This window comes from Kryptolebias marmoratus, linkage group LG4 (genome assembly GCF_001649575.2).
Source record: "Kryptolebias marmoratus isolate JLee-2015 linkage group LG4, ASM164957v2, whole genome shotgun sequence".
Lineage (NCBI taxonomy): Eukaryota > Metazoa > Chordata > Actinopteri > Cyprinodontiformes > Rivulidae > Kryptolebias > Kryptolebias marmoratus.
In genome coordinates, this window is record NC_051433.1 from 12,730,066 (window position 1) to 12,755,999 (window position 25,934).

The 25,934-nt window shown below is 39.9% G+C and overlaps 2 protein-coding genes across 3 annotated transcripts in view; both read right to left on the reverse strand.

Moving 5' to 3' along the window:
• The window catches only part of p4htm (prolyl 4-hydroxylase, transmembrane (endoplasmic reticulum)), a 6,575-nt gene extending 3,736 nt beyond the window's left edge, over positions 1-2,839 (reverse strand). The window contains exons 1-3 of the mRNA XM_017408503.3: positions 1,810-2,839; positions 1,629-1,710; positions 41-231 (exon numbers count right to left, since the gene is read on the reverse strand). Of these exons, the coding sequence (XP_017263992.1) occupies positions 41-231; positions 1,629-1,710; positions 1,810-2,193 (657 nt within the window). The 5' untranslated portion in view covers positions 2,194-2,839. The remainder of the gene's footprint in view (positions 1-40; positions 232-1,628; positions 1,711-1,809) is intronic.
• Positions 2,840-3,663: 824 nt separating this feature from the next.
• On the reverse strand, positions 3,664-25,934 carry myhb (myosin, heavy chain b). 2 transcript variants are annotated; one of them, XM_017408238.3, is made up of 41 exons: positions 14,548-14,565; positions 14,305-14,353; positions 13,693-13,908; positions 13,271-13,414; positions 13,023-13,179; positions 12,910-12,937; positions 12,709-12,820; positions 12,539-12,631; positions 12,361-12,424; positions 12,170-12,268; positions 11,958-12,061; positions 11,691-11,829; positions 11,442-11,560; positions 11,184-11,333; positions 10,870-11,040; positions 10,472-10,778; positions 10,308-10,378; positions 10,134-10,221; positions 9,925-10,042; positions 9,714-9,837; positions 9,472-9,608; positions 9,119-9,374; positions 8,780-9,022; positions 8,525-8,701; positions 8,295-8,440; positions 8,049-8,139; positions 7,534-7,923; positions 7,299-7,425; positions 6,898-7,016; positions 6,617-6,813; positions 6,358-6,541; positions 6,104-6,269; positions 5,672-5,796; positions 5,291-5,599; positions 5,006-5,209; positions 4,788-4,913; positions 4,522-4,692; positions 4,330-4,434; positions 4,134-4,229; positions 3,914-4,045; positions 3,664-3,805 (listed from the first exon to the last, which is right to left on the reverse strand). In XM_017408238.3, exons 3-41 carry the CDS (start codon positions 13,894-13,896, stop codon positions 3,785-3,787), a joined length of 5,814 nt encoding a protein of 1,937 aa, XP_017263727.1. In that variant the 5' UTR covers positions 13,897-13,908; positions 14,305-14,353; positions 14,548-14,565; the 3' UTR covers positions 3,664-3,784. The 2 variants fall into 2 exon arrangements, with proteins under 2 accessions (XP_017263727.1, XP_037831061.1); XM_037975133.1 differs by lacking the exons at positions 12,170-12,268; positions 12,361-12,424; positions 12,539-12,631; ... (5 more) ...; positions 14,305-14,353; positions 14,548-14,565 and adding an exon at positions 25,930-25,934 and having other exon boundaries at positions 11,958-12,059.

The following is a 25,934-nucleotide window of genomic DNA, read 5'->3' on the forward strand; positions in this document are numbered from 1 at the left end:
TTTATGTCATTCATGTTACAATCCACAAACAGACACAGACCTCTTGAAGCTGCAGTTGTCCGTCTTGGTTAATATCAAGAAGGTTAAAGATCTCCTCTGGGCTGAGGTTGAGCTCTTTGGCCAGCTCTTCTTGACCTTCTTGGACCATCAGCTGACTCTCCATCAGACCCTTCAGCTGCGCCAGCTGCATCACCACACGGCACTCATCGTCGGACAAAAACCCAGGGATCTCTGCACAGTAACACACACACACACACACACAAGGAACAATAAGGGAGAAACTCCAAGCTCCCCATGACGAGAAGACAGCAAACTTTTCTCTGCTTTGTGCTTCTTATTGTCGAATTTTCTGAACTGTTTCCCTGAACAAATCTTACATCGCAGATTTATCCAGACGGGACTGAAACAGCCCAAACTGAATTCAGAAGCTTGTGTTAAATTTCAACTAAATATTAGGTCCCAGCTGGGTGTTGGTAAGTTATTTTACAGGTAATTTCTGTCCCTGTTGTCTGTCTGTGTTTAGGGTAGAATGAAGCAGATAAAATAAAATAGAATAAATGAAGCCAGTCAAACCTGTGACCCTGGAGGAAACACAATCGATTTTAAATTATTAGAAAAGCAGGGCGAACTCAGGGTGGAGCAGGAGGGAAAACAGACGTTTACATCACTGCATAAAAAGACACAGAACCATTACTTTTCTCACTAGAGGGAAAGGCTGGCTCTGCTTGTCTACTAACATGTAGCTAACATTTGATATACTTTTGTAGACATTTTTAATGCAACATTAGAGTCATTTTCCCCTCTTTTTAAAACTCAATTCTTTAGTCTGTTACAAACCTGGCAAGGAAAGGTTTAGATCAATTTTAGTTAGAAACATAAATCGTGTTCTCTGTTGTAAACTGGTTAAAAATTGAAATGAACTGAAATTAAATTTAAACATAAACATTGTGTCTTCCATTAGTTATTGCCTGTATGAAAGGTGGGTGATCATGTACAGTAATTGGCTGTGTGTGTGTGTCTATGTGTGTACATGTGGCTAAATGACCAATCAGTGTATTTTTTTGCACTAAAAATGGGGCTTTGAGAATTGTTTTTGCAAAAATTAAGCATCTACAATGGTTCAGAACAATTAATTAATGAAAGGTGGACAATGATGTAATTGCCCGTGTGTGTGTGTGTGTGCATTTCCTGTTTTGTCTGTCTGTTGACAGAATTTCTCATGAACCAAAGAATGGATTTCAATTAAACTTTCAGAGAGTTATTACTGGATGTACATCTACAACTGATAAACCTTTGGAGTCAATCCAATTCAAGATGGCCACCACAACTAATTGACCCTAAAAGGCCTATAACTCCGCCCTTTTCACAGATATTGAGCCAAAACTTAATGTGGTTGTAGCTGAGTGTCCTCCCCAACACATACTTTGGGCACTAACGAATCAGACAAGATCTTTGTTATGAAAGGTGGTGGGCGACATGCATTCCTTCAAGGAATGCTCAAATTCTTCTGTAATTGATCTAAAGTTTTGTTTTTGTTCCATGACACCAAGGGCCACATTGACACGAACCAAGGGCCGCCTCTGACCCTCGGGGCGTATGTTTCCCTCCACCAGTGTTGCCTGTCTCACCGAACAGCAGGGGTTTCAGGCTCAGAGTCCGCATCTCATGCGCCCTGCCCGGCACCAGGGACACCTTCTGGACATGTCCCACCTGGAAGACCAAATCAGTGTTTTGTTTTGTTTTTGTCGCTGACTTTCTTTTTCATCTTATTTCTTTGTGCGTCAGAGAGAGAGAGAGAGCATCACTCACCCGGATCCCCTCGAGTCTCGTCAGGGAGACATCGCGCGCAAAGTCCGGCTTGGATGGCGGCGGACGTCTTGACCCCGCGGCGGCGGAGGAGGAGGCAGAGGAGGAGGCGGCGGCGGGGCGCTGGAGGAGGTGGCCGCCGCCGGGAGCCTCATCACGACCCCGGCCGGCGTCCTCCTGCCCGCTGCTGTAGTGCACGTAAAACAGCAGCGCTATGACATTGATGATGTAGACGTGGAAAAACACCATCACCACCACGAAGTACGAGCGCGAGCACACGCTGCTCTTGGGGCCGGGGAGACGCTCGCACGGCCGGAGCGGCGAGGTCGAGCTCCGGCCGGACGGAGTCACGTTCTCGGCGTCGGCGCTCCCCGGCGCGTCCGTCATCCTGCGGAGGCTCAGCGAGCTGACGGCGCCTTCGCAGCTGAAGCCATGGAGGAAAAAAAAAGAAGAAGAAGAAGAAGCTACAACGCGTGTTTCTTGCAGAGGAGTAAATGATGCTGAGTGACAGATGTTGAGTTTAATAACAACAATAATAAAAAAGGGGAGCAGAAAATCGGGTCAGCTCTTCCCTCCTAACCGAGGTCCAGATTAAAGCAGTCCTCTCGTTTGAACGTGAAAGTGTGTGACTGCGGGTTCGGACGGTCCTGTTTACACTGCAGCAGTCAGCGGCGCACTGCGCATCCGAACCCGCGGCGGAACCAGGCTCAGAAAACTGACCCTCACACCTGCCCCGGCACCAACCCAGGCAGAGGACGAGATCCTAATGATAAAAAATACTAAAATAAAAACAAACAAGAAAGTTGAAGCGAAAACAACAACAACAACAACAAAAGCAGACTGCGTTGAAGCAGATTATCTGCTCCGATGCTGACGGGAACAATGCTGACCTCTGGCGAGCCAAAGCAACAACACCACCCCTTTCAGTCATCTTTACTTCAACTCGCAATGAAGGAAATATGATAACAAACCCATAATATGGAGGACCAAAACTGCCAAAATAAAAAAATAAAATAAAAGGCATAAATAAATAAATGGCCAAACTTAATGTGCCAACGAACGCACCGAAATATTTCTCGGAAAAAGTTGTAAAATGGAAATAAAACAGCATTCAGTAATTTGCTAATTTCCCAAATCCATATTTTGTTCACGATGGAACATAGTAAACATGTCAAATCTACAATTTTTCTTAAAATATAAAGTATTTTTAAATTTCACAGCAGCAACACAGCCATGTTTACCTCTGTGAAGCATCCCATCTCCTTTAAAAACAGCCTGTAAACATTCAGGAACTGAGGAGACCAGATAGTGGAGTTTTTGGAGGGGAATGTTGAACCAATTTTGTCTGATATTAAAATTCTAGCTGTCCAGAGTCTTTATTTTTATTATATTTTTATCTTATAATTCAGCAAATGGTTTCAGATAGTGGCAAGTCTGGACTGCAGGCAGGCCAGTTCAGCTCCTCTAAGACGCACAGTTCAAAAGCCTGCTTTGCTGATGGTATGGGGGTGCATTAGTGCCTATGGCACGGGCAGCTTAAACTTCTGGAAAATCACAATCAGTTTATAAAAGTACACACAGGACAACTTATGCTCCCATGTAGATGACATGATGTTTTTCAGCGAAGGCCTTGCGTATTTCAGTAAGACAATGCTAAACTGCACCCTGCATCCATTAAAACAGCATGACTTTAATGTTTATTTCACAAGATCTATTAACGGAAAGTTGATGCAGGCAGACTTTTAAGGACAACAGTTTCAATCAATGTGTGTATTCACCTGCAAAGTTGAAAAAACCGAGTGCTTGTGGTCATTTCAGTGCTCTAGTTGTCATAAATAAAGGAACAGACAGCAAAGGGAATGAGCTATCTCTTTCTTTTATTGAATATATCACAGCATGCTTTACATGCTTAAAAGAACAAGTAACAAGATCCTCATATTGTATGACTTCCTGTCACTGTGTAGGTGTGACTTCTTCATCACTCCTGGGACTCTTTAGTCTGAAATGACAAACAATGACAATGTTAAGCACACAGCTTGAAAATATCAAATGAAAAAGACGAACAGTTCTATAAACTAGATTTATGTGTTTTTTTTTTTTTACATACCTTGACAATTTCCCGGCTCTTGGCCCTCAGCTTGTTGACCTGAGACTCAGCGATGTCGGCGCGCTCCTGAGCTTCCTCCATCTCGTGCTGCACCTTTCTGTACCTGGTCAGGTGAGTGTTGGCCTGCTCCTCCTGCCCAACAAACCACAAAAACCACTCAACATTTCTGAACTGAAATGACGCTTTTGAAATATGCGGCAGCAGACGTCTGTGAGCTTACAGCCTCCTCAGCCTGTCTCTTGTAGGATTTCACTTTCAGCTGCAGTTTGTCCACCAGATCCTGCAGTCTGGCGATATTCTTCTTGTCTTCCTCAGTCTGTCAGAAAACAGCGTTATAAGGTTGCTGTTGTTTTCCGACTAAATGTTGTTATCATTATGGTGGTATCTGTGTCATAGGGATAGAAACAGCATCTAACCTGATAGGTGAGTTCCTTCACTCTTCTTTCATATTTTCTCACACCCTTGATAGCATCTGCGCTGCGCCTCTGTTCAACATCAATTTCAGTCTCCAATTCACGAACCTTCAAAAATGACAAGTAAATATAACATTTTTTATTATTATTATTAGCTTTGAATTAGCAGAAAATGGGATTATTTGTTTTGCATACCCGAGCCTCCAGTTTCTGGAGCTGCTTCTTGCCTCCCTTCATGGCCAGATTTTCAGCTTCATCCAGACGGTGCTGCAGGTCCTTCACTGTGACCTCCAGGTTCTTCTTCATCCTCTCCAAGTGAGCGCTGGTGTCCTGCTCCTTCTTCAGCTCTTCTGCCATCATGGCAGCCTGAAATATTCCAATAAACGTGTTGTTTTGACTGTCAGAGCACTGCATTTGGAGTAGGAATAACTTCTGCAGGAATAAACCTCAGGGTGACTCACATCAGTGATGGCCTTCTTGGCCTTTTCTTCAGCGTTTCTTGCTTCCTGAACAGCATCTTCCACCTCGCCTTGGATCTGAACAAAATCGGCCTCCAGCTTCTTCTTGGTATTGATGAGGCTGGTATTCTAAACAGTGAATAGATACAATTAAATGATATATGTAATTTTTTGGTTGCATGGGTATTTCCCTTTTTTAAAATTGAAGATTTTTTATGTACCTGAGAATGCAGCAGTGTAACACGTTCGCTGGCATCAACCAGTTCCTGCTCAGCCACTTTGCGGCTTCTCTCCGTCTGCTCCAGTGCAGCTCTCAGCTCCTCGATCTCAGCCACCATCAGGGTGTTCCTGCGCTCCACCATCGCCACCTGCTCTCTCATCTCGTCTTGTCCTCTGATGGCCTCATCAAGGTGCAGTTGGGCATCCTTTATGAGTTGAAAACAATTAACAGTACAGTCTGGTTCACATAAACTGTGATAACACATTTTTTCAGTAATCTACAATACCTTAAACTGTCCCTGCACGTATCTCAGCTGCTTCTGAGCTTCAGCTGCCTGGCGGTTTGCGTGGCTCAGCTGAATCTCCATCTCATTCAGGTCTCCCTCCATCTTCTTCTTGATTCTCAGGGCGTCGTTCCTGCTCCTGACCTCAGCATCCAGGGTGCTCTGCATGGTCTCAATCACCCGCTGGCTGTTCCTCTTGATCTGCTCGATCTCCTCGTCCTTTTCTGCCAGCTTTCTGTCAATTTCACCCTTAACTTGGGTGAGCTCCAGCTGAACACGGAGAATCTTGGACTCTTCGTGCTCCAGGGTTGCCTTGAAAGAAGAAATTGTCAAGTATTATAAGTTTTGATGAGTTAGATTGGAGGTAGTTTCTTCAAGCAGTACCTCTGCCTCTTCAAGGGAGGTTTGGAGTTCAGACTTCTCAGTCTCAATGACCTTTTTCCCCTTTTCCAGTTCATGAATGGTTTTTCCAGTTTCACTGATTTGCTCAGTTAGATCTGAGATCTCCTCTGTAACAAACAAGTGAAAGTAGGATTTTAAGTTTCATGTTTGAGCAGAAGTGTTTTGCTTCGTATTGATTCATCGTACACCTATACATGTACAAAAACAATATTCTGTTGTATTTCATTAGTTTTAAATAATTCATAAAGTCTACTGGTCCACAGGGATGAATACTTGATCTACTTTACGTTTTTAAAAACAGTATGGAAAAATCTTGTCCTATGTGAAGAGTTTTTAAAGAAACTGTCGCTTTAACTCTGTAACATACTTCAAAGACTGAGTATTTGTCGACTGACTACATAAAACAGTTCATACGTTGCAGGTTCTTGTTCTCCCGCTTCAGGGTCTCCAGCTGATCCAGTGATTCTTCATATGAATTTTTCAGCTTGAACATTTCGGTGCTGAGAGAGCGAGCCTCTTTCTGAGATCCCTCCAACTCGGCCTGGCTTTCTTCATACTTCTGCTTCCACTCTGCAAGGACCTTAAAACACAAAGAAGCCCAATATTTGTCAGTAATTCAGAATTCTGTCTTCTTCAATGAGATGCACAGGGCAGAAATAGATAGAAACCTTGTCAAAGTTCCTCTGCTTCTTGTCCAAGGTTGCAGCCAGAGCATTGGCTCTCTCCACGTCGATCATCAGGTCCTCCACTTCACCGTGCAGCCTCTGCTTAGTCTTTTCCAAAGAGGCACATTTGGCATTCACAGCCTCAATGGATTCCTCAGCATCCTGAAGACGCTGGGCAAGCTTTTTCCTGGGAAGAATCATTTTTACCCCTTCAGTACTTTGCAATTTAAAGTCATCCCAAACAGAAAACATTCAATCTTACTTGGCCTCCTCCAGCTCCTCAGTGCGCTGAATGGCGTCAGTCTCATATTTGGCTCTCCACTGAGCCACCTCGCTGTTAGCCTTGGACAGTGCACGCTGCAGCTCAGCTTTGGCCTCCTGCTCCTCCTCATACTGCTCTCTGAGCAGATCGCAGTCATGACGAGCTGACTGAACAGCATGAGCCAGAGCGTTCTTGGCCTAACAAAAAATGAGAGGGGGTTTTATTTACTGGAATATCTTTCTCAAGTCTCAGTAGTGTGTGTGTTATTAATGGGCACACACTTTAACTTCTTCTTCTATGTGCCTCTTCAGCTCCTCGATCTGCTGAGTGTAAGCCTGCTTGCCTCTGGTCAGCTGAGACACAAGAGCTTCTTTCTCCTCCAGCTGGCGACTGATTTCACCTGTGTGAGGATAATAATTAAAACAAGACCTAAGCAGACCTGAGATTGACGTTAGATAGCATCAGTACATAGATTCAGTACATGGAGTTTATTTAGTTGCATGTCGCAAAGCTGTAGCACCTTTAAACTGCAATAATAAAAACATATGCTTCAATATCAGGAAACTTTAAATGAGCTAAATCTGCTTGTTGTATTGTACAACATAAGCACATTCATGGTTGATTGATGCTGATGTTGTATCTTTTGCCAAATATTAAAAAACCTCAAAAGTGAAGTCTTTACCATTTTCGGTTTGAAGTCGTGCCTTTTGTGCACTAATATCATTCAGCTGACGGACGTTCTCATCATTCTTGGCTTTGAGCTCACTCAGCTGATCCTCCAATGTCCTGCACATCTTCTCTAGGTTTCCCTGAAAAAGGAACAATATTTTAGTCAAAATGAAATGGATTTACTACATTTTACTTTTTCAAAGTTCATTCACATTTGAGAGGCATGGAAAGTTTCACAATTTTCGTACCTTTGCTTTTGCAATAGCCTCCATGTTGCTTGAGAGGTCATCAATCTCCATCTTAAATTCACTCTTCTCTTTCTCCAGCTTCTGTTTGACTCTCTGGAGATTATCAATCTGCTCTCCCAGCTCTGCCACGCTGTCAGCCTGCTTCTTGCGGAGAGCTGCAGCCGTGGCTTCGTGCTGCAGGGTGGCCTCTTCGAGATCCCGGCGCAGCTTCTGAAACTCGGCTTCACGCTTCTTGTTCATCTCAATCTGAACAGCAGTGGCTCCGCCAGCTTCTTCGAGCCTCTCGCTGATCTCTTCGAGTTCCCTGGAGAGATCAGACCTCTGCTTCTCCACCTTGGCCCGGGCAGCTCGCTCAGCCTCGATCTCCTCCTCCAGCTCCTCAATACGAGCCTGACATTTACAAGTTCAACGAAAATGTCAAATTATGCTATTATTTTATGTGCAAATCAAAGAGCTCTAAGCAATCTGAAGTCTTTTGGCTGTTGTCGTGATAAAGTATTAGAATAAGAAGTAACCTGAAGTTCTTTTATCTTTTTCTGAAGTTGAATACCAAGAGATTGCTCATCCTCAATCTTGCTTAGAAGCTGGCTTGTTTCAAAATCCTTCCTGTGAAGAGACAACGTTAGCAACAAAACATTATATCCCGATTTTCTTAAAATCAACCCAAGGATGTTTTTATTCCTATCTGCCAGGTTAATAGGATTTTATGTGACATAAATACAGCATTTAAAAGAACTGGACTGTATTTTATTTTTGCTCACTTCTTTAGCTTTTCTTCGGCCTGCTGCTTGTCATTCTCCAAGTCCATGACGGTTTCTTGAGCCAATTTCAGATCTCCTTCCAGCTTTCTTTTAGCTCGTTCAAGATCCATACGGAGCTTCTTTTCTTGCTCCAGGGAGCCTTCAAGCTATTTTTGAAAAAATTAACATAAAAAATTTATATTTAATTCTCAAGTATAATGCAGTCAGTTTCGGTTGTCCATAATACTCACATCATCCACTTGCTGCTCCAGCTTTGTCTTGGCCTTCGTCAGAGAATTGACTTTGTCTTCCTCTGCCTGCAGATCATCGAGGGTCTGCTGATGGGCCTCTTGGAGAGCTTTCTTCTCTTTTGTCAGCTTGGCAATGGTCTCATCTTGGGAAGCCATTTCCTCAACCAGGTTTTTAACCTAATCGGACAAATAAAAGAGTTTTGTTATTTTGCTGAGAGTAAATTTAAACCCTTACTCTGTGATTGATCTACCAACCTTGTTTTCAGTGGCATGTTTCTCCTTTTCCACTTTGGCCAGAGTGAGCTCCAGGTCATCAATGTCCTTTTTTAACTCGGAACACTCATCCTCCAGTTTCCTCTTCTTCGCTGTCAGCTCAGCATTGATCTCCTCCTCATCCTCTAATCTCTCAGCCGTTTCTTTGGCCTTGGCCTCAAGGTGGATTTTAGCTTTAATGAGCTGCTCACATCTTTCCTCTGCATCTGAAAGGTTTTCACCTTCCTAGGTTTGCAAAGACACACAAATGAAAAGTTGTGAACAGCTTTTGAAACCCAAGGGTCTTTAAAAAGTTATTTCCCCCCCGGACCTTCAACATACCGACTGAATTTGTAGTTGCAAGTCATTCTTCTCCTGAAGGAGAGAAACCATCTTCTCCTCCAGTTCTTTCTTCTTAGCCAGAGCCTTTGCCAGCTCCTCTTTGGTCTTTGCAAAGTCCTCTTTCATTTGAGCCATCTCCTTTTCCGTCTCTGCGCTCTTCAGCAGAGGTTTGATCTTGAAGTACAGCTTCATCCACGGCCAAGTTTTGACATTCATGAATGCTCGGATGTTGTACTGAAGGCTGAAAATGGCGTCTCTGATAAAATAAACAAGAAGTTAGCTCAAGCCTGTAAAGAAATTCAACAAAATAAAATAAAAAAAACAGACATCTGCACAAAAAGTAGACAAATTACCGTCTTTCCATCATTTTGACAAACTCGCGCCTCATGAGGAAGCCTCTGCACAGAGCCTGAGTCATTGTCACCAACTCAGCCAATTTGTCGTCCCTCATCTCCTCCAGAACTCCCAGGAGACCAGCTTTGAAGAACACCTGAGCATCAAATATTTAAAGGTTACAAATGAAAACTTATTGGCTTCAGCTTGTCTTCTGTCTCTTTTCAAGCAGCTTGTTCCAGTTGAGCGTTTAAAGTTTTACCTTTGTGTGTCCAAACTTGTACTGAGAGTGGTCCACATCAATGGAGCCCAATAACTTTTCAGAGGCCTTCTTGTTATCAATGAACTGGCCCTCAGGGATTACACTGGCATTTAGTACTTTGTATCTAAAAGTAAGGAATTCCATCAATTAGTCAAGAGTTTTATGCTTGAACAACACTTCTCACAACCTGTAAAGAGGACATCTCTGCTACCTCTGCTTGAAGTCACCGTAGAGGATTCTGCTGGGGAAACCTTTCCTGCAGATCCTGATTCCCTCCAGCACACCGTTACACCTCAGCTGGTGGATGACCAGGTGGTTCTCCATGAGACCTGTGTCACAACAGTACAGAAAAACTCATTTGTTAGGAGACAGCACAGCGATACAAACGTGACTGTCAGAGTGTATTATATGTTTACGTACCTGGTGTCTTTGATTCGTTTGGAATCAAGCAGCGTACAAAATGAGGATGAGTGCTCCTCAAGTTGGTCATCAACTTGCCCAGATTCTCCTGAAGAAGTAATAAAGGCTTAAGTTTGAACTAAACAAGGCATTAAACTAAACAAGGATGCTATGAGTGATAGTTTTACGACTTACTCTGAACAATGCAGACACTGTCTGGAAGGAGCCTCCCTTCTTCTTGCCAGCTTTCTTGCCACCACCCTCACCTGTCAATGAAACAATCAAAGTAAAACAATCAGATTCATCACAAATACGACATGTTTTTCTTATAACACAGAGATATTTATAAAAGCACATACCCTCTGTTGAGGAGTGGGATGCGTACAGGAAAGCCAGCAGTTTTGCTGAAGACTTCTGGTAGAGCTGAACCACGGAGTCGTTCAGTGGGTCTTTGTTCTTTTCCAGCCAGCCAACAACATTGTAGTCCACAGTGCCGGCGTAGTGCACCAGAGAGAAATGGGCCTCAGCTTTGCCTTTGGCAGGTTTGGGCTTCTGGAAGGGGGCACTTTTCCCCAAATGCTGGTCATACAGTTTGCTCTTGAAGGTCATGTCTGTTGCCTTTGGGAACATACACTCCTCTTCAAGGATGGAGAAGATGCCCATTGGCTGTCATGGTGAAACAATCGATTGTTAGAAACAAACACCTTCATGTCATCAGAATGTTTTCTGTGTTCGTCAGGTTGAACATGTGGCTAACCTTCTCAATGAGCTCAATGCAGGCTGCCAAGTCCATGCCAAAGTCAATGAACTCCCAATCAATCCCCTCTTTCTTGTACTCTTCTTGCTCCAAGACGAACATGTGATGGTTGAAGAACTGTTGCAGTTTTTCATTAGTGAAGTTGATGCACAGCTGTTCCAAGCTGTTGAACTGTAGGAATCAAGATAACACGGATCAGCAAAGATTCAAAGTATAAGGAAAGAAATTTCATTTCCTATCATTTAAAACATCAATAGCTCTATTGATGTTTTAAATGATTGTAAGATTATGTGAATGGGCTAGAAAATACTCACATCAAAAATTTCAAATCCAGCAATGTCCAAGACACCAATAAAGAAGCTTCTTGGCTGCTTGGTGTCCAGCATCTCATTGATTCTGACCACCATCCACAAGAACATCTTCTCATAGACAGACTTGCAAAGAGCCATCACAGAATTGTTGACCTTTAAAAATACAAAAGTGAAACATTAAGATTTTGATGACCTGTAAAAGAAACAGTTTTTTGTTAATACAGGTTAAAGATAATCAAAGACTACATGTGAACTTTTCACCTGTGGGACAGTTTGGCCCTTTGTGACATACTCGTTTCCCACTTTCACTCTTGGATAGCACAGTGCCTTCAGCAAGTCAGCTGAGTTCAGGCCCATTAGGTATGAGATTTTATCCGCAACTGAAAGACGAAAAAGGAGACTGAGTGAAAACTGTCCGTTTGGAAAACTGAGCAGGAAATTCTGTCAGACTGGCTGGTAGTTGTCTAAATGTTCTGCTGGTAAACAAAGAAACCGCTGTGAAGAACATACCCTCAGTGCCATCAGGCTCGGCCTGCTCTTCACGCTGCTTCTGCTTGAACTTCATGTTCCCATGATGCATCACAGCTCCTGTCAGCTTGTACATGCTAACCTTCTCTTCTGCAGTGAAACCCAGGATGTCGATAGCAGTCTGTGAATAATCAGACAAAATAAAAACATTATTTTATCATAGTTTTGCATGAAAAAAAAACCTTAAGACTTTTTAATTTATATATATAAATATATATATATATTGTTCTGTTTCTGAACATTTCTTACATCAGTGGCGATGAATTCTTCAATGTCATTGATACTTTTGACAGTGATTTCACCCTGACTGATCATTGGATAGTCGTACGGGTTAGTGGTGATGAGAAGAGCCTCTGAAGGTAGCATAAAACAAAAGTACATATATAGAAATATTCAGTATCCTGTATGTAAATATGTGGTAAAGCATAGGTTTTGATGACAGTAAAACATAAATTTCTAACCTATCAGCTCAGGTTTGTGGCCTGTTGTGAGCTGGTAGAAGATGTGGTAGCTCCTCTCAGCTGACAGCTGAAATGTCACACGGGACTTCTCCAGCAGATCTGTTGGGGTTAAGGTCATCATGATTTCAAGAAATGCCTATTGAGTGAAACTGGATAAATATCTTGTAAACTTTAGAAATTGAAAATCCTACATGTTTCAATATCAGCTGAAGCCAGCTTTCCAGTTGACCCAAAGTGAATTCGGATGAATTTTCCCTGTTCAGAACCAAAGAAAACAACAAACAGCTCGATGAAAACTTCCTCAGATGGTTTTCACTCAACAAGCTTGTGCCAGCTTACACTGAAAGGTAAATTATGAAGGTAACTTACGAAACGAGAAGAGTTGTCATTCCTCACAGTCTTGGCATTACCATAAGCTTCCAACAGAGGGTTTGCAGCAATGATCTGATCCTCCAGTGATCCCTGAAGACAGCATTCATCACTTTAACCTAACAGCTCTTTGTTTAGTTGATCATTAGTTGCTGTTCCAAGTCACTTACCTGCATTTTGCCAGAAACTTGCTCAGCCTTCTTTCCAGAAGCCACTGCGATTGTCGCAAAGTACTGGATGACACGTTTGGTGTTGACAGTCTTTCCTGCACCAGATTCTCCGCTGGGTTTAGGAGAGTGTTTAGATACACACCAGAGTTGGAAAAACAAATTGTTGGAAAGCCTTCATTGTGTAAAGTATTAAGCACTTACGTAATCAGGATTGACTGGTTTTCTCTATCTGTAAGACAAGAAAATAATATAAAACTGTTTGTTGTTGAACTGTGGCTGTTGGGTTTTTGAACAGATTAGAAGATGTTTGATACCTTGGAGCATGAACTGATATGCGTTATCAGAGATGGAGAAGATGTGGGGTGGAGCCTCAATTCTCTTCTTTCCCCTGTATCCTGAGACAACCACTGCATCGTACACCGGCAGCCACTTGTAGGGGTTCACAGTGACGCAGAACAAGCCTGAGTAGGTCTGCAGAGTCACAGAGAGGCATTAGTGATGCACATCTTCCTGACGTCATCAGAGGTTCCAGCTACAGATGTTTAGTTTAACACAAACTTACGTAGATCATCCATGCTGCGTAACGCTCTTTGAGGTTATACAGCACAGTAGGCTCGTTGAGGTGGGTCATCATGGCCATGTCCTCAATCTTATCAAACTTTGGGGGGTTCATGGGGAAGATTTCATCTTCTTTCACAGTGAGACTCTGACACAGAGAGCAAAGACATCAGTCTTAGTAACAGTGGACACATTTGATTGTCACACAAATCTGTATACTGCAGTACACATTTTAAAAACTGAAACAGTATTGAAGTAATGAAAAAAATAAAATTGTACAAACAGAAAACACCCAATAAATTCAGGCGCTGTTGATAAAATGGTTCAGTGTCAAATAAAAGCATATAAGTATCACTGCAGCCACACAATGTAACATGAAATGTTCATACAGCTGTGTTCACTGCTGTGAACCGTCATCACACCCACCTTTCCACACAGGGTCTCCACGGTGACTTTGCCGCCCTCTCTCTTTACAACTTTCCCTTTGAGGTACATCTCACTGGCCTCAGACACAAAATATGCTGTTTTAGCATCAAAGGGAGAATTCTGAGCTTCAATTCGTTCCCTTTCTGGCTTCCGAAGGTAGATGGCCGCCGGGCCAAAACACTCCATCTCTGCATCCCCACTCATGGTGACTCTTTACTGAAAGAACAATAAAACAAATTACTCTTCAACCTGAAAAGTGTTTTTATTGCTTAATTGAAAAGATGAAAGTTGACTTTGTTGTGATGCAACTTCACTGTGTTAACCAGAGTTTTTGACCAAGATGTCTTTATGAAATTGTTAACCTTTATGAAGCTAGGACTTCTTAAAACTTCTGCAAATGTCTTTTAGCAAACTTGCTAAAGTGAGATGAACAAAACTAGCTAAGCTAATCAATTTGGTAACCATCACACATAGAGCTGTAAGAGACATTTATGTTTTTCATGATACTATTAATCAGTCCTAAAGCATCATATAAATAAATCATAAAAACATTGCTGTCAATTAAAAACATCTCTTGGTTATGGGAAACTGTAGTAAAGAAGAATCCATTACCTTCTCCCCTCCGTCCAGAAGAACAGCTGTTGGTGGTCTTATGGGGGTTCTGAAAGAAGAAATATTTCAGATTGCAGAATGTTTACAAACCATCCTGTCTGTTGTAAAGACATAATTTTACAATGTGGCAAAATCCTGGCAAACGCACAACAGCTTTGTCTCTGGCATTAGATGGCCGTGCCCTGCATTGTTTTTTAAGCTGTTGGCTTTCCTCCGGCTAATAAAAGACTGTAAGTCACTCACCTTGTCTGGTTGCCTGACAGTCCTTGGGGGCGTCCTGCCTTCTGTCTTATATAGAGAGAGAGAGATCCGTGTTCTCTCAGCAGAAACGACCTCCTTTTTTTGGTCATGTACTTTTATGATCTTTGATTGAGTATTTTTGCCTCCAAGTTGACCTCTGTCTATTTTTTTTCTCCACATATCAATGAAAACTCTCTACTAAATAGGAAACTCCTGCTACTTTTACTTTAGGACAACTGTTATGACAGGGAAGGTTTAAGTGACACAAAGAACTGTAGTTTGAAATGTTTCAAAGGCTCATCATTGGTTGAGAGATGATGGGTAATTGTTTCTGAAATAGCAAATGTTCCAAATAAACTGAGGCCTAAGAACTGAAACACACATAAAGTGAGTGATAATTTTCTCCACTCACTCATTAAAATGTTATTAAATATAATTTGCATGGTAAAAAGAGATACTTGAGAATTATTTTCAGCATACCGATGCTCCACAACAGATGCTGTAAACTATGTGGAGGTTTGTGAAACTCACCGAGAGGCATTTTAAAAAATCTTATGTAAACATTTTTTCCTGGCCATTGTTTTCCTCTCTAGTGTTCAGCTGCAGAGAAGCTCTCATGTGTCGCTGGTATTTTGCAGCAGAAGCCTTGGAAGTCTTTCCTGTGACAAAGGAGCCGAACTGGACCTAACAGCTGCTAATCTAGGAACCTGTGAAAACAATGATACCTCATGACAACGGAGAGAAGCATCAAGGTCTGCATTTCGTTGAATCTCAAACCTAATTAGATTTGTTCTAATTAGGGATAGAGGACAATAGGAAGCAGATCAATATCGGTATTTATAGCACTCTCATTTCCTTTCTGTTGAGAATGTATATCATGTAAAACAAATGTCAAGTGTCATTTGCTTTGAAAAAACGGGCTGGATACAAAAGTTCATAAAATAAAAAAACTAAAAGATACTCTTACATTTTTCTCCTATATTCAGAAATATACTGCATCAGTAAAGAAAACAGCCAAGTAAAAGTATTAAAGCACAATCTTGTTTTGTGAAATCTCAAAAATGTTTGCCGTGTTGTTGTTTTTTTGATGACGATGGAGGCTGCTAAGGCGTTTAATTATCTCATTATAAGTGAGAGTGGATGACTTGGCAGGGGTTATATGACTGAGTTAATGTGGTGAGATTAAACTTTAACTCCCCTAATTAACATTCATAAGCAGTGGATAAATAAATAATAAATGTGTGTGTTTGGAGAAAAAAATGCTGCATATACAGAGTGCATAAAAATGAAACAGGTAGCTTTGTTTGAGTGCGAAAAGGTGAACATGAACACGCTTTAAATCACTTTAGAGAGTAGTTGGGTTAATTACCTAAATGTATTTGTCAATGACGTGTGGGCTCCTTCATGTGAACCCTGGGCTATGAGTAGATAGTGAATGACAATAAAGTCATTATAATTACACAAAAGGTGTTTATTGGAGAAGATATAGATGCTGACAAATGCCATACATAACAAAAGACCTAAAAATACCCAAATGTCTGCTTTGAACTTGAACAAAGTACGTTATGAGTCATGTATGAAATGTTCTGCATGCTGCTAAGGATTGCAAATGAGAAATGAAAGTAATTTTTTTTCAATGTTTTTCAGTGTTTCTTATTGTTTTCTTTTGTTTTTATTGCCCTGCATAAAATATAACATTGACTATGAATAAAGACTGTGTTAAAATGTTGCATTTATTCAAAATTATTTAAGAGACTGGTTTTAAACTGCTATGATGTTATTTTTTTCATCAGTTACATTGCAAAGAATGAGGCCTGCTTATGGGCTGAACAACAAGGATGTTGATGATGATTAGGTGATGTTTGTGGAGTCTATATTCGTTTTTATTCAGTGTCATATTTGTTGCTCTTCAAAGACACTTTGTATAGCTGTTGACTTTTCTTTGTGTGGATTTGTTATGCGCAAATAAAACTAAGTTTGAAGTGCAAAAGTAAAGGTAACTTGTGGTATTTTTTTCCAGAAAAAGTCACGTGATGTGAAATCAAATCTAATTACTTGTTTGTTATTTGTAAATATAATTTTAGTCCCCAAAGGATAACTAATAGAGTCTGGGAAGGTTCATGTGTGGAAATAACAATCAAATCAGAGTCTGAGGGAGGGAAATCTGCTCCCTCAGATTAGTAGATCTGTGTGCATAAATTTACAACAACATTAACCTCGCTGTGCAGCTCTAAATGCAGAAACAAAAGTGAAACCACCTCCACATGTAAAACAAAGGCTTAGAAAGGCTATAATATTCAGAAACAAGTTTGTTTATATTATTTTGGAGAATTTTTGATTCAATAACAGTTCCATCAGGCGTTATTGAATTTATTCAAGTGTGCAGCTTTGTTAAATGTAAACAATTGCTTATTCTCCAACAGAAAGAAGTCTGTTAACAAAAATCAATGATGATTTCTTGGACTGAGGGACTGAATTTCCCTGACCTTTATTTGTCTTTCGACACCTGGCACAAGCGCGGGTTATCAGAAACTATATTGGTACACTGTGCATTGTAAAAAAATTTAAATATTTTAATTTTGCATTTATAAAATTAACTAACTTTTTACTGAAAAAAAAAATTTAAAATGCAAGGACGGCTGCCACCATTAACTGACCTGAGCCAAATGGTGCCCATCTCCAGCGGTGTTTGAGAGAGAGGCAGGGTAAACCCTGGACGGGTCAACTCTCCATCACAGGAACACATCAAATCAAACATGTTAGACAACCGTCGCACTCTCACTCACACCTAGTCACAAGTTAAAGTTACCAACCAAGCACCATGCATGTTTTTAGTCTGTGGAGGAAATCAAAGCATTCAGAGGAAGCCCAGTTGTGCACAGGAAAAAACTCCACACAAAAAAGAAACGGCCGAGTTTTAAAACTGCAACCATCTCGCTGTGAGGCAACAGCTCTAACCACTGATCCACCGCGCTGTTAAATGACTGAGGTCATTATGTAGAAACTAAGTGTTATTTTCATATAAATTTTAAAAGGTGAAGCCACTAATTTTAAATAATTCTAAATAATTCTTTTGAAGTGTTGCACATATAATGTAATGATAGGAGTAGGAATGAAGATTGTAAAAGGTGTTGAAGGGATTAGTGCTAGCACCTCACATCAAATGTTTAACATGTTTGTTTTTTTTTAAATACCTAATAAATTAAAAACTAGAATTCGTTGAAGGAATGCATATCGCCTGCTGCTTTGCATGCCGGAGTTTGAAAAAAACAAAAGCTTTGCACAACCTGTTAGCTACTAAATGACTCTCGGCTACTAAATCAAAATTTAGCTCAATATCAATAAAACCGACTGAGTTGGAGCCATTTTTGTCTTTGCTCAGGTCAGTTAGTGGTGGCAGCCATCTTGAATCAAGCTGAATCCAAAAGTCATTCAGCTGAAGATGTACTTTCTTAGAGTTTCAATAAAATTGATCCAGTGTGTCGTGAGATATTTTGCTAACAGACAGACAATCAAACACACAGACAATCACCTTTCACAGCAGCAGGCAATAATCATCTGAAAAATAATCACTCTAACTAGTCAAGTAGTACAGTAAAGACAAAAAACAAGTATCTGACACCTTGTCGTAACACCTTATTACAAGCCAAGCTATTCTTTGTCTCTTTTTTTTTTACTTTTTTACTGCTTCTGTTTTTCTCTGTAACAGTTTAAAGAATCACTGAGGAGGTTCTGACCCAAACACTGTAAACTCCACTCCATGTTGCTAAAAGCTAAAGGTTTAAACACAAAACAGTCATATCTTTAGACAAAGCCCCTGCTGCTGCTAAGTGTCAGGGTCTGACAGGAAGGACATTTTTGAAGTTACTGAGGGTTTATTTGTGGCGCAGTAAACTCCCATTGTCCAGCGTGGAATCCGGGGTGAACAGGTGATTTACATTTGTGTCTCAAGACACTTGCGTTGTCTCGGGGGCGCGGATGTATTTTTAAACCCTTTCTTTAAAAGGTCCTGTTGAGCTGTGCGTTCTGACAGATGAACTGAAGACAAGGCCAGGCATGCAAGCTTGACCTTCCCCCTAAGTCAAGTGTTTGTTCCCGTTGCCAGACAAGAAGGGGATCGTGTTATACGATGGTAGTAGTTTGCATTCTTTCCTTGCTGTAAGGTGACACTTAAATGGCAAAGAAAGCCCGAGGGCATTAGTAGCTAAATACTGAGGACTTCACGCCTGACAAAATAGGTCTGTATGTTCAATAAAAATGTGATACTTGATCTCTTATGCCCTTACGCTGTGCTTATTTGGAAGAAACACAAATATAGCTGTCTCCTCAGCAATGCTCTGAGCCATTTGTTAGAGCCTCAAGTCTTTTTGTGGAACAACCTTTGATACAAAACATTTACATCTTCAGAGGTCTCAGCCTCCTCAATGTTAAAGGGGTGGTTATTTATTCAGGATCTGACTCTGTTTTCCATCGTAGTCTATTTACACTTGTTGAGCTGTGAGATTTTAGGTTTTATAGTTTTTGTTGCGTTTTACACGCTGTATGGCAAAAAATACGACATTCACTTTTGTAAGAAGAAAAGGATTTTGTTCAAAAGATCACTAATTCAACATAAAGTACAACTATTTGGAAAGGTTGTAAAAATTTCTTTAGTTTCTCCAAAAGTGACAAAGAAACTTCATCCTCTGTTTTAGTTCAGTTAGTAAGATCCCTTACAGTAAAAACTCCTGAACATGTGAAAATTTCATTTAAAAATGTCTTAAATTAACATGTGATGCATGTTATCTGTGTGATTTAACATTTTTAATGTGTTCATGTTAAAACACGGTAAATTCACATGTTTTTTTCTGTAAAGGATGAATCAAGTCCAAGACATCACACTGTTTATTTAAATATTGTTTCTCTCCTGCACAACAGTTCCCTTTTTATGAAACATTTCCTGGAAAAAAAACAAAAAAACATTTGCTCACAGGATTTGGGAGTAATTATTTCTGTGAACGATCTATTTAAAAACAGGGCAAAAATCTGTTCATCTAAAATGTTTAGAAGTTGGAACAATGCTTTCAGTTTTAAACATATTTGAAGCGCAACAAGAAATATTGAAATATTAGAATTTTGCTTTAGCTTACATGTGCAACAAATTCTGCTCATCAAACAAACAAATAAACCAAATTTGTTGTTATGCATCAGTTAGGTTAAGAGCAATACGTGTTTTACATATTTTCATGCAACTAATAAGTTAAATTATTTACCATCTTGATAAAAGGTTGATTGTTAACCTTTGGTAAGACATCAAAGCTTCCGTTAAAGCATGCACAGAAGTTTCAGTGCGTCTTGGATCACTAATGGATCTATTTTCATCCCGGGAACTTGACAAGGTGCAACATGTGCCTCCAAGCACATATAAAAGCTGTAAGGTAACGGGACTGTCAGTAACATTATCACCACAAGGAACAGATTTGCAGTTAATGTAACCTCGTGGACTAATACAACATATGAGACTTCGGTTGTTTTTCTTTTGAAGATGAAGTAATGGCTGTAGATAAATGTAGTTTTGTGTTATTCTTCTGATTTTCGAGCTGATGGATGATTATACTTTAAATCAGGTGTCTTGTTTTGTAGGGGTACACAAGTAGTTCTGATAGAATAAATTTAGTATGTAGTAAAAGGGTTAATATCAGACTGTTTTTGACTTTTACAGTTGTTGCACATTTTCAAATAAAGAACTTCTATGATTGTCTTATTTGAACTAACTTTATCACTTTGTATTTTAACTACTTGAGATTAAATAGATTGATAACTAAATGTGGTATGCTAGCAGACTACTTATTGTATTTGACAAAATCCTTTCAGTGTCAGCAAAAAAAAATATATATATATATATGGTTTTGGGTGGTAAAATATTATTATCATATCAAAGTTATTATATTCTGTTCTTGGCTCACAGCTTGTTGTTCTGATATTTAGTTGTGTTTGTTTGCTTCTGAGCCTCTTTGGACTCGTGTTCAACCTTCCTGGACCTGGACAGCTTGACCGATGGCCTCCTCCTTCTAGGAAGGGCAAAGTTAAAGCAGAGATGTCTCGGATCCTCGCTCCAGCCGACTGAGACGCAGCCCACTCTGTAACCAAATCATTTGTCATCTTGCTGTCACTGCTCCGGTATTAACACATTTTTAGGAAAGGCGTTACTGGGGTGGCACCTATTTATGTTGCATGTGTTGAATACTTCACACTCACAGCGTCTTCCGGCTGACTCTTGAAAGATTTCACTTTGAGCTGCAGCAGCTTCTCCAGCAGATCTCAAAGGTGGACATCCTCCTCTTCGTCCTCTTCAGTCTGAACGCAGCACATAATGCAGCCTGATTTATTTGGTTTTTTACAAAACCACTTTAGGGCACACTTATTCATTCAGTCATCAAGTCAAATGAAATAACATTATCTTAAAAGGACAGACAAGAAGACTTACAGCAACTAATTATGCTGCAAATACTAAAAGAAATCTGCAGTTTCACCATCACAGGTTATTTTACCTGGAAGCTTCAGAGGCATTTATCTGTAACACTGACTTTTAACTGCATGCTAAAGAAGACTCTTTTTTATCTAATTAATTAATATTAAAATGTGTTGAAAACTTCAAAACATTTTCCATACGTAGTAAAATAATAACTGGGTGTATTTATAGTTATAGTGAGAGAATTCATTTCCAGCCTCCTCCAAACACTGATGGAGCTAGAGACAAATGATGGAGCTTCATGCCCTCTAGGGGTTTAAACTGTGCTCTACATGTGATTTTTGTTCAGAAGTGTAACCCAGTTTCCCCATAAAAAGTCTATAATAACTATCAGTCAGCTGCCTGTTAGATCAAATGTGAAGACATGAAAAAAAAAGAAAAGTTTTGTTTCACTACACCTGATAAATCAGCTTCTTTACTCTGTGTTCATCGTTTAATCACCCTCCAGATGAAAATACTCAAATAAAAATGTAACAGAGTTCAAAACAAAGCACAACAAAACATACTGTGGCGTTCAGTCTCTGGAGCTGCTTCTTGACGCCCTTCATCCTTCACCGTAACCTCCAGGCTCTTCTTCATCCTCGGCAATGAAAAAGGAACCTTCGGTGTCCTGCTTCTTCTTCAGCTCTTCAGCCGTCATGTCAGTCTGCAGATACAGTTAGTAAAACAACCAAGAAATAATAATAATAAAAAAAATACAATAACATTTAACTCGTAAACCATATGTACAAAAACAAACAACAAAATGGCACTGCTTTAGTTCTAGCTGTGAATTTGAAACGGGAAGTATTAACTTGACATGAAAGTTGAACAACATAAAAGGCTGTTATGATTCTTATCACACATTTCAGAGGTGCAGATCCTCATGTCTGTCTAAATTCCAGCAGATTGTCAGTCAGAGTTTGTTTCATCACTGTAACGGTGCTTAGTATTTTGAAGTCTGTTGTGTATTTGGAAATAGCAACTAGTTTGATACAAACCTACAAATCCACAAAGCGCTTGGTACATTTAATATTCATCTGAAAACTGCATTTATTTCCAGCGTGGATAAATTCAACTGTTTAAACACTAGTTGGCGACCCAAAATTACAAGAAAATAGGCACATTTTCTCTTGTGGTCTTACTGAATTCTAAGAATTTGCAACCAAGCAACCAGTGAGTTATGTGGCTCCGTTTTGTGTTGCAGCTTTTTGAAACTCGTGGCCTTTATTCATGTGCACAGCTTGCCAAACTGCATATTATTTTGCTGCCCACCTCCACCCACATTGTACCTACTTTGGCCCTGCTTTGCACCTACATTTATGATTGAATCTACTGAAATACACTTTTGAAAAAAGTGATCTTTCCTAATGATAAACCAATTACACAGTTGTTCGTCAGGGTATATAATATGACTTACAAACTGACCGATGCCTCGGATCATGAACTCACAGGCGTTATCAGAGATGGAGGTGATGTGGGGTGGAGCATCAAATCCTTTCTCTGTGTTACAACCACAGCATCTACGCTGGAAGCCACCTGCCAGAGTTCACAATGATGCAGAACAAACCCAGAACTTTTCTGTTTACAGAAGAGAACGGCATGACATGAGAATGATTAAAAGTCGAGAAGTAAAAGAGAGCCAAAACACCATGAGAACTCATAGAAGATACAAATAAAACTATTGCATAACACTGATGCATGCCAAACTTTAGAACATCTAAGATGGATCCTTCAGTCAACATTTCTAGTTTGCAGGAAAATCAGACTGGCCTGCGGACTTGCATGGTTATGTCAATACCCAAATCATTTAGGCCAAATGTTTGAGTAAAGCATCTCTGATGTGTTGCAGCCACGACCCAAAGAGCAAAATATGAACTAACAGAGTACTTACTACACACATAAATAAGTCTGAGCAGTTGCTGCGGTGCTATAAATCACAGATCTAATCAGCAGGCTGAAGTTGTGCTGGTGGCATGAAAAGAGCTATCACAAACCTTATAGGAGTGGTCATAATGTTTTGCCCAATCATTAACCGGCTTTAATAATGTATGCCAAAACATGGAGGTAATTTACCCAGTATCCTTTAGAAGTGTCCCTCATGCCTTAGAGACAGTCCTGAGATGTTTAATAAAGACTTTAGATAATTAAATAAATAACGTTTGTGTTGAGCTGTTTCTGTAGATTCCTAAGTAAGACTGGAGCCTGGTAGTTATGTACCAGTCAGGCTTCTTTGATGCAGTTTCACTTGTATGGCAGGGGGCGCTGTTCTGCTGCATACGTCAAAACAGTTAAAGATGTGCACTCTGAATGTTGGCATGTGCTCATTACTAATTCATAGCTACTAATAATAGTAATTCCTAGTCATTACAGACAAGTACGTATTCTGTTGTACACAATTAGTTGTCCAAATACCTTTCAGCTCTTCCCCCACTCTTCTTTTCACACGTCTCAGTGGGGACTGATACAAAACAAGCTGCTGTGGCATCAATGGGAAGTTCAAATCTCTATTCTCTTTATCCAGGCTTTTAAATTTGTATTTCTGCTGAGCCAACACACTCTAAACTCAAGTTTGTGCTCATGGCCCAGCTGTGAAGAATAGCAAGTAAAAGCAAAGCAATATATTCATATTTAAAAGGAACATATTCGTCTCAAGAAAGTTCATGGTTTGTTAATTTGTCTTCCTTTGTGTGTGGATATAAATAAATGTAAAGTTAGAAACAGAAAAAAGTAAGAACTCAACACATCGTAAAATTAATTTCTAATCACCACTTCCTGCTGTCGTGTGGTAGAGGACTCACCTTTCTTAGCAGTCAGTCCTAAACTTTGGTAGAGCTTTTGAGGACTTTATTTATACTGACATCTTTGGCCACCTTCCTCTTCTTAAGGGTCTTGTAGCTTTTCCAAAATACTCGGTCTCAGATGTCTCACCAATAACAGTGTCCCCACCTTGTCCAGTACAACACAAAAACCAATGAAGTTAACATCTGAGTCTTTTTACACTGGGTTTTTGAAATTAGCAATAATTAATATGCACTGCATGGTGTCGATACCATCTTTATTAATGAATAAAAAATAAGATCATAGTCACTATTCAAAGGTTTTTTTGTGCACGGTTGAGAATCCATCCTGTGTCTGCACAGGGAATAATAATTTCAATCTTTAAATCTTTGGCAGTGGCATTATTTGAAATCTTTCTTGAGTGCAGGCCCAAATAGTTCATAGGATCTAATTTCAGAATCCATTCTGGCCTATTATACTTAAAGGAGGTCTGATATGATATGAACTAATTCTCAAGCCGTATGATTGAGTTGCAATTTTAAAAAAAACAAACAACTGATATGTCTGCTCTTCATTTATAGTCGTCTGAGGATGTAAAGCAACTATAGCTTTTAGTTCACAAATACCAAAGCTCCCTAGGGGCTGTAGTTGTTGACACATACTTTCAGTGTCTCTGTTAATTACATTTGGGATGGATTTCAGCATCAAGTTGCAAAGAAGAAGAATGTCGAAGGTGTGGAGCTTCATAATGTTGGCTGTGAGATTATTTTAATTTAGTTATCAATTATTAACACTGAACTGAGTGAAGTTATGTATCCTGTACACTTCAGTCAGTGGTTTGATAGGTATTAGGACTGCCTATCACTTTAGCACCTTATTGTGTTTGCTGCAACAAACTTTATGCTTTAGTATTTGACAAAAAAAATGTAACAAACTCAAACCCGAGAAATTATGTTTCAGTTGATTTGTGCAGATGTAATCAACCAATCAACTGAAAGTATTCGAAGAAAGATAAAACGTCAACTTGTTCACAAGAACGAACACCTGTTGACTTCTGGTCAACGCTGTCAACACTTCTGAGAGGCAAATAAAGTTTTTAAATTCCCCAGGAGCAGATTCTCCCCCCTGCATGTGATAAAAAAGACATCTCTGTGGACATGTCATCGCTTCTGTGAGCTTAATCTGTCTATTAATCTGTACCACAGCACTTTGCTCAGATATTTACTTAGTTCAGTCATTTCTTTTCTACTTGTAGCTATTTGTACATTTCTGAGATATATGTGTTTATTTACTGTGATAAGAAAGTAATACATTTAATCCAAAAATACCAGCAAATAAAGTTCATTTCGAATACATTTTTGTTTATTTTTAGACATTTATAAAGTTACCCTGCTCTTTATTAGTCAGGATTTAATTCCTTGTCTTGGAACAACTCCAAGTAAGTATTCTGTAGATTAATTATAGGGGTAAAAGTAAAAGGAATGTGGTTTTCTACCTTCAGCACTCACCTCAACTCTTCTTTGAAGATTTGGTGTTTTTTGCTGTGATCAGATGATGGTTTGTCTTCCTTTGTGTTTTATTTCTTCTTCTCTGTGTTCCACTTCCTGTGGAGACGAGAAACAACAAAGATCGTCTGACAATCTAAAATAAAATTTATTAAAAAACCTATTGAAATTATATAAATAAAAACATTGCACAAGCATTAAAAAGCCCAGACACAAGCAGAGAATTTATTTAGGTGCACTAAAACTGTAAAAGTTGTTTCATATTTTGTGCTGAAAATCTGTAATTGTGTCATGTCATTTTCCCATGCCCGGCAAAAAAAAAGAAGTTACAGTTCTAAACTAATATTAACACATAAATGATTTTAGAGCTCCTGATGTACTGTTCCGGACCTGCAGTGGTTGGTGATGGGGTGAAATATTCAGGGATTAGAACATCATGATGATGATGATAGTATTAATGATGATAAAAAAGCTGGTAACATAAGTAGCACATTTGCACCTCTGCAACACGAGGCTCCCTCTGGTGTTTATAAGATACCAGTGACCCCGACGGTCAACTGTACTAAATACACGCCTGTGTGGCTGTCACTGGCACCAGCAGCCCAACACACCCG

Excerpts from the sequence above, each read along its gene's own strand:
- myhb (XM_017408238.3), bottom strand. The coding sequence starts at position 13,896 with ATGAGTGGGGATGCAGAGATGGAGTGTTTTGGCCCGGCGGCCATCTAC. Across the intron at positions 12,821-12,909 it reads AACCAGTCAATCCTGATTAC|CGGAGAATCTGGTGCAGGAA; the intron begins GTAAGTGCTTAA and ends TCCTAAACCCAG. Across the intron at positions 8,702-8,779 it reads AACATGCCACTGAAAACAAG|GTTAAAAACCTGGTTGAGGA; the intron begins GTTGGTAGATCA and ends TTGTCCGATTAG.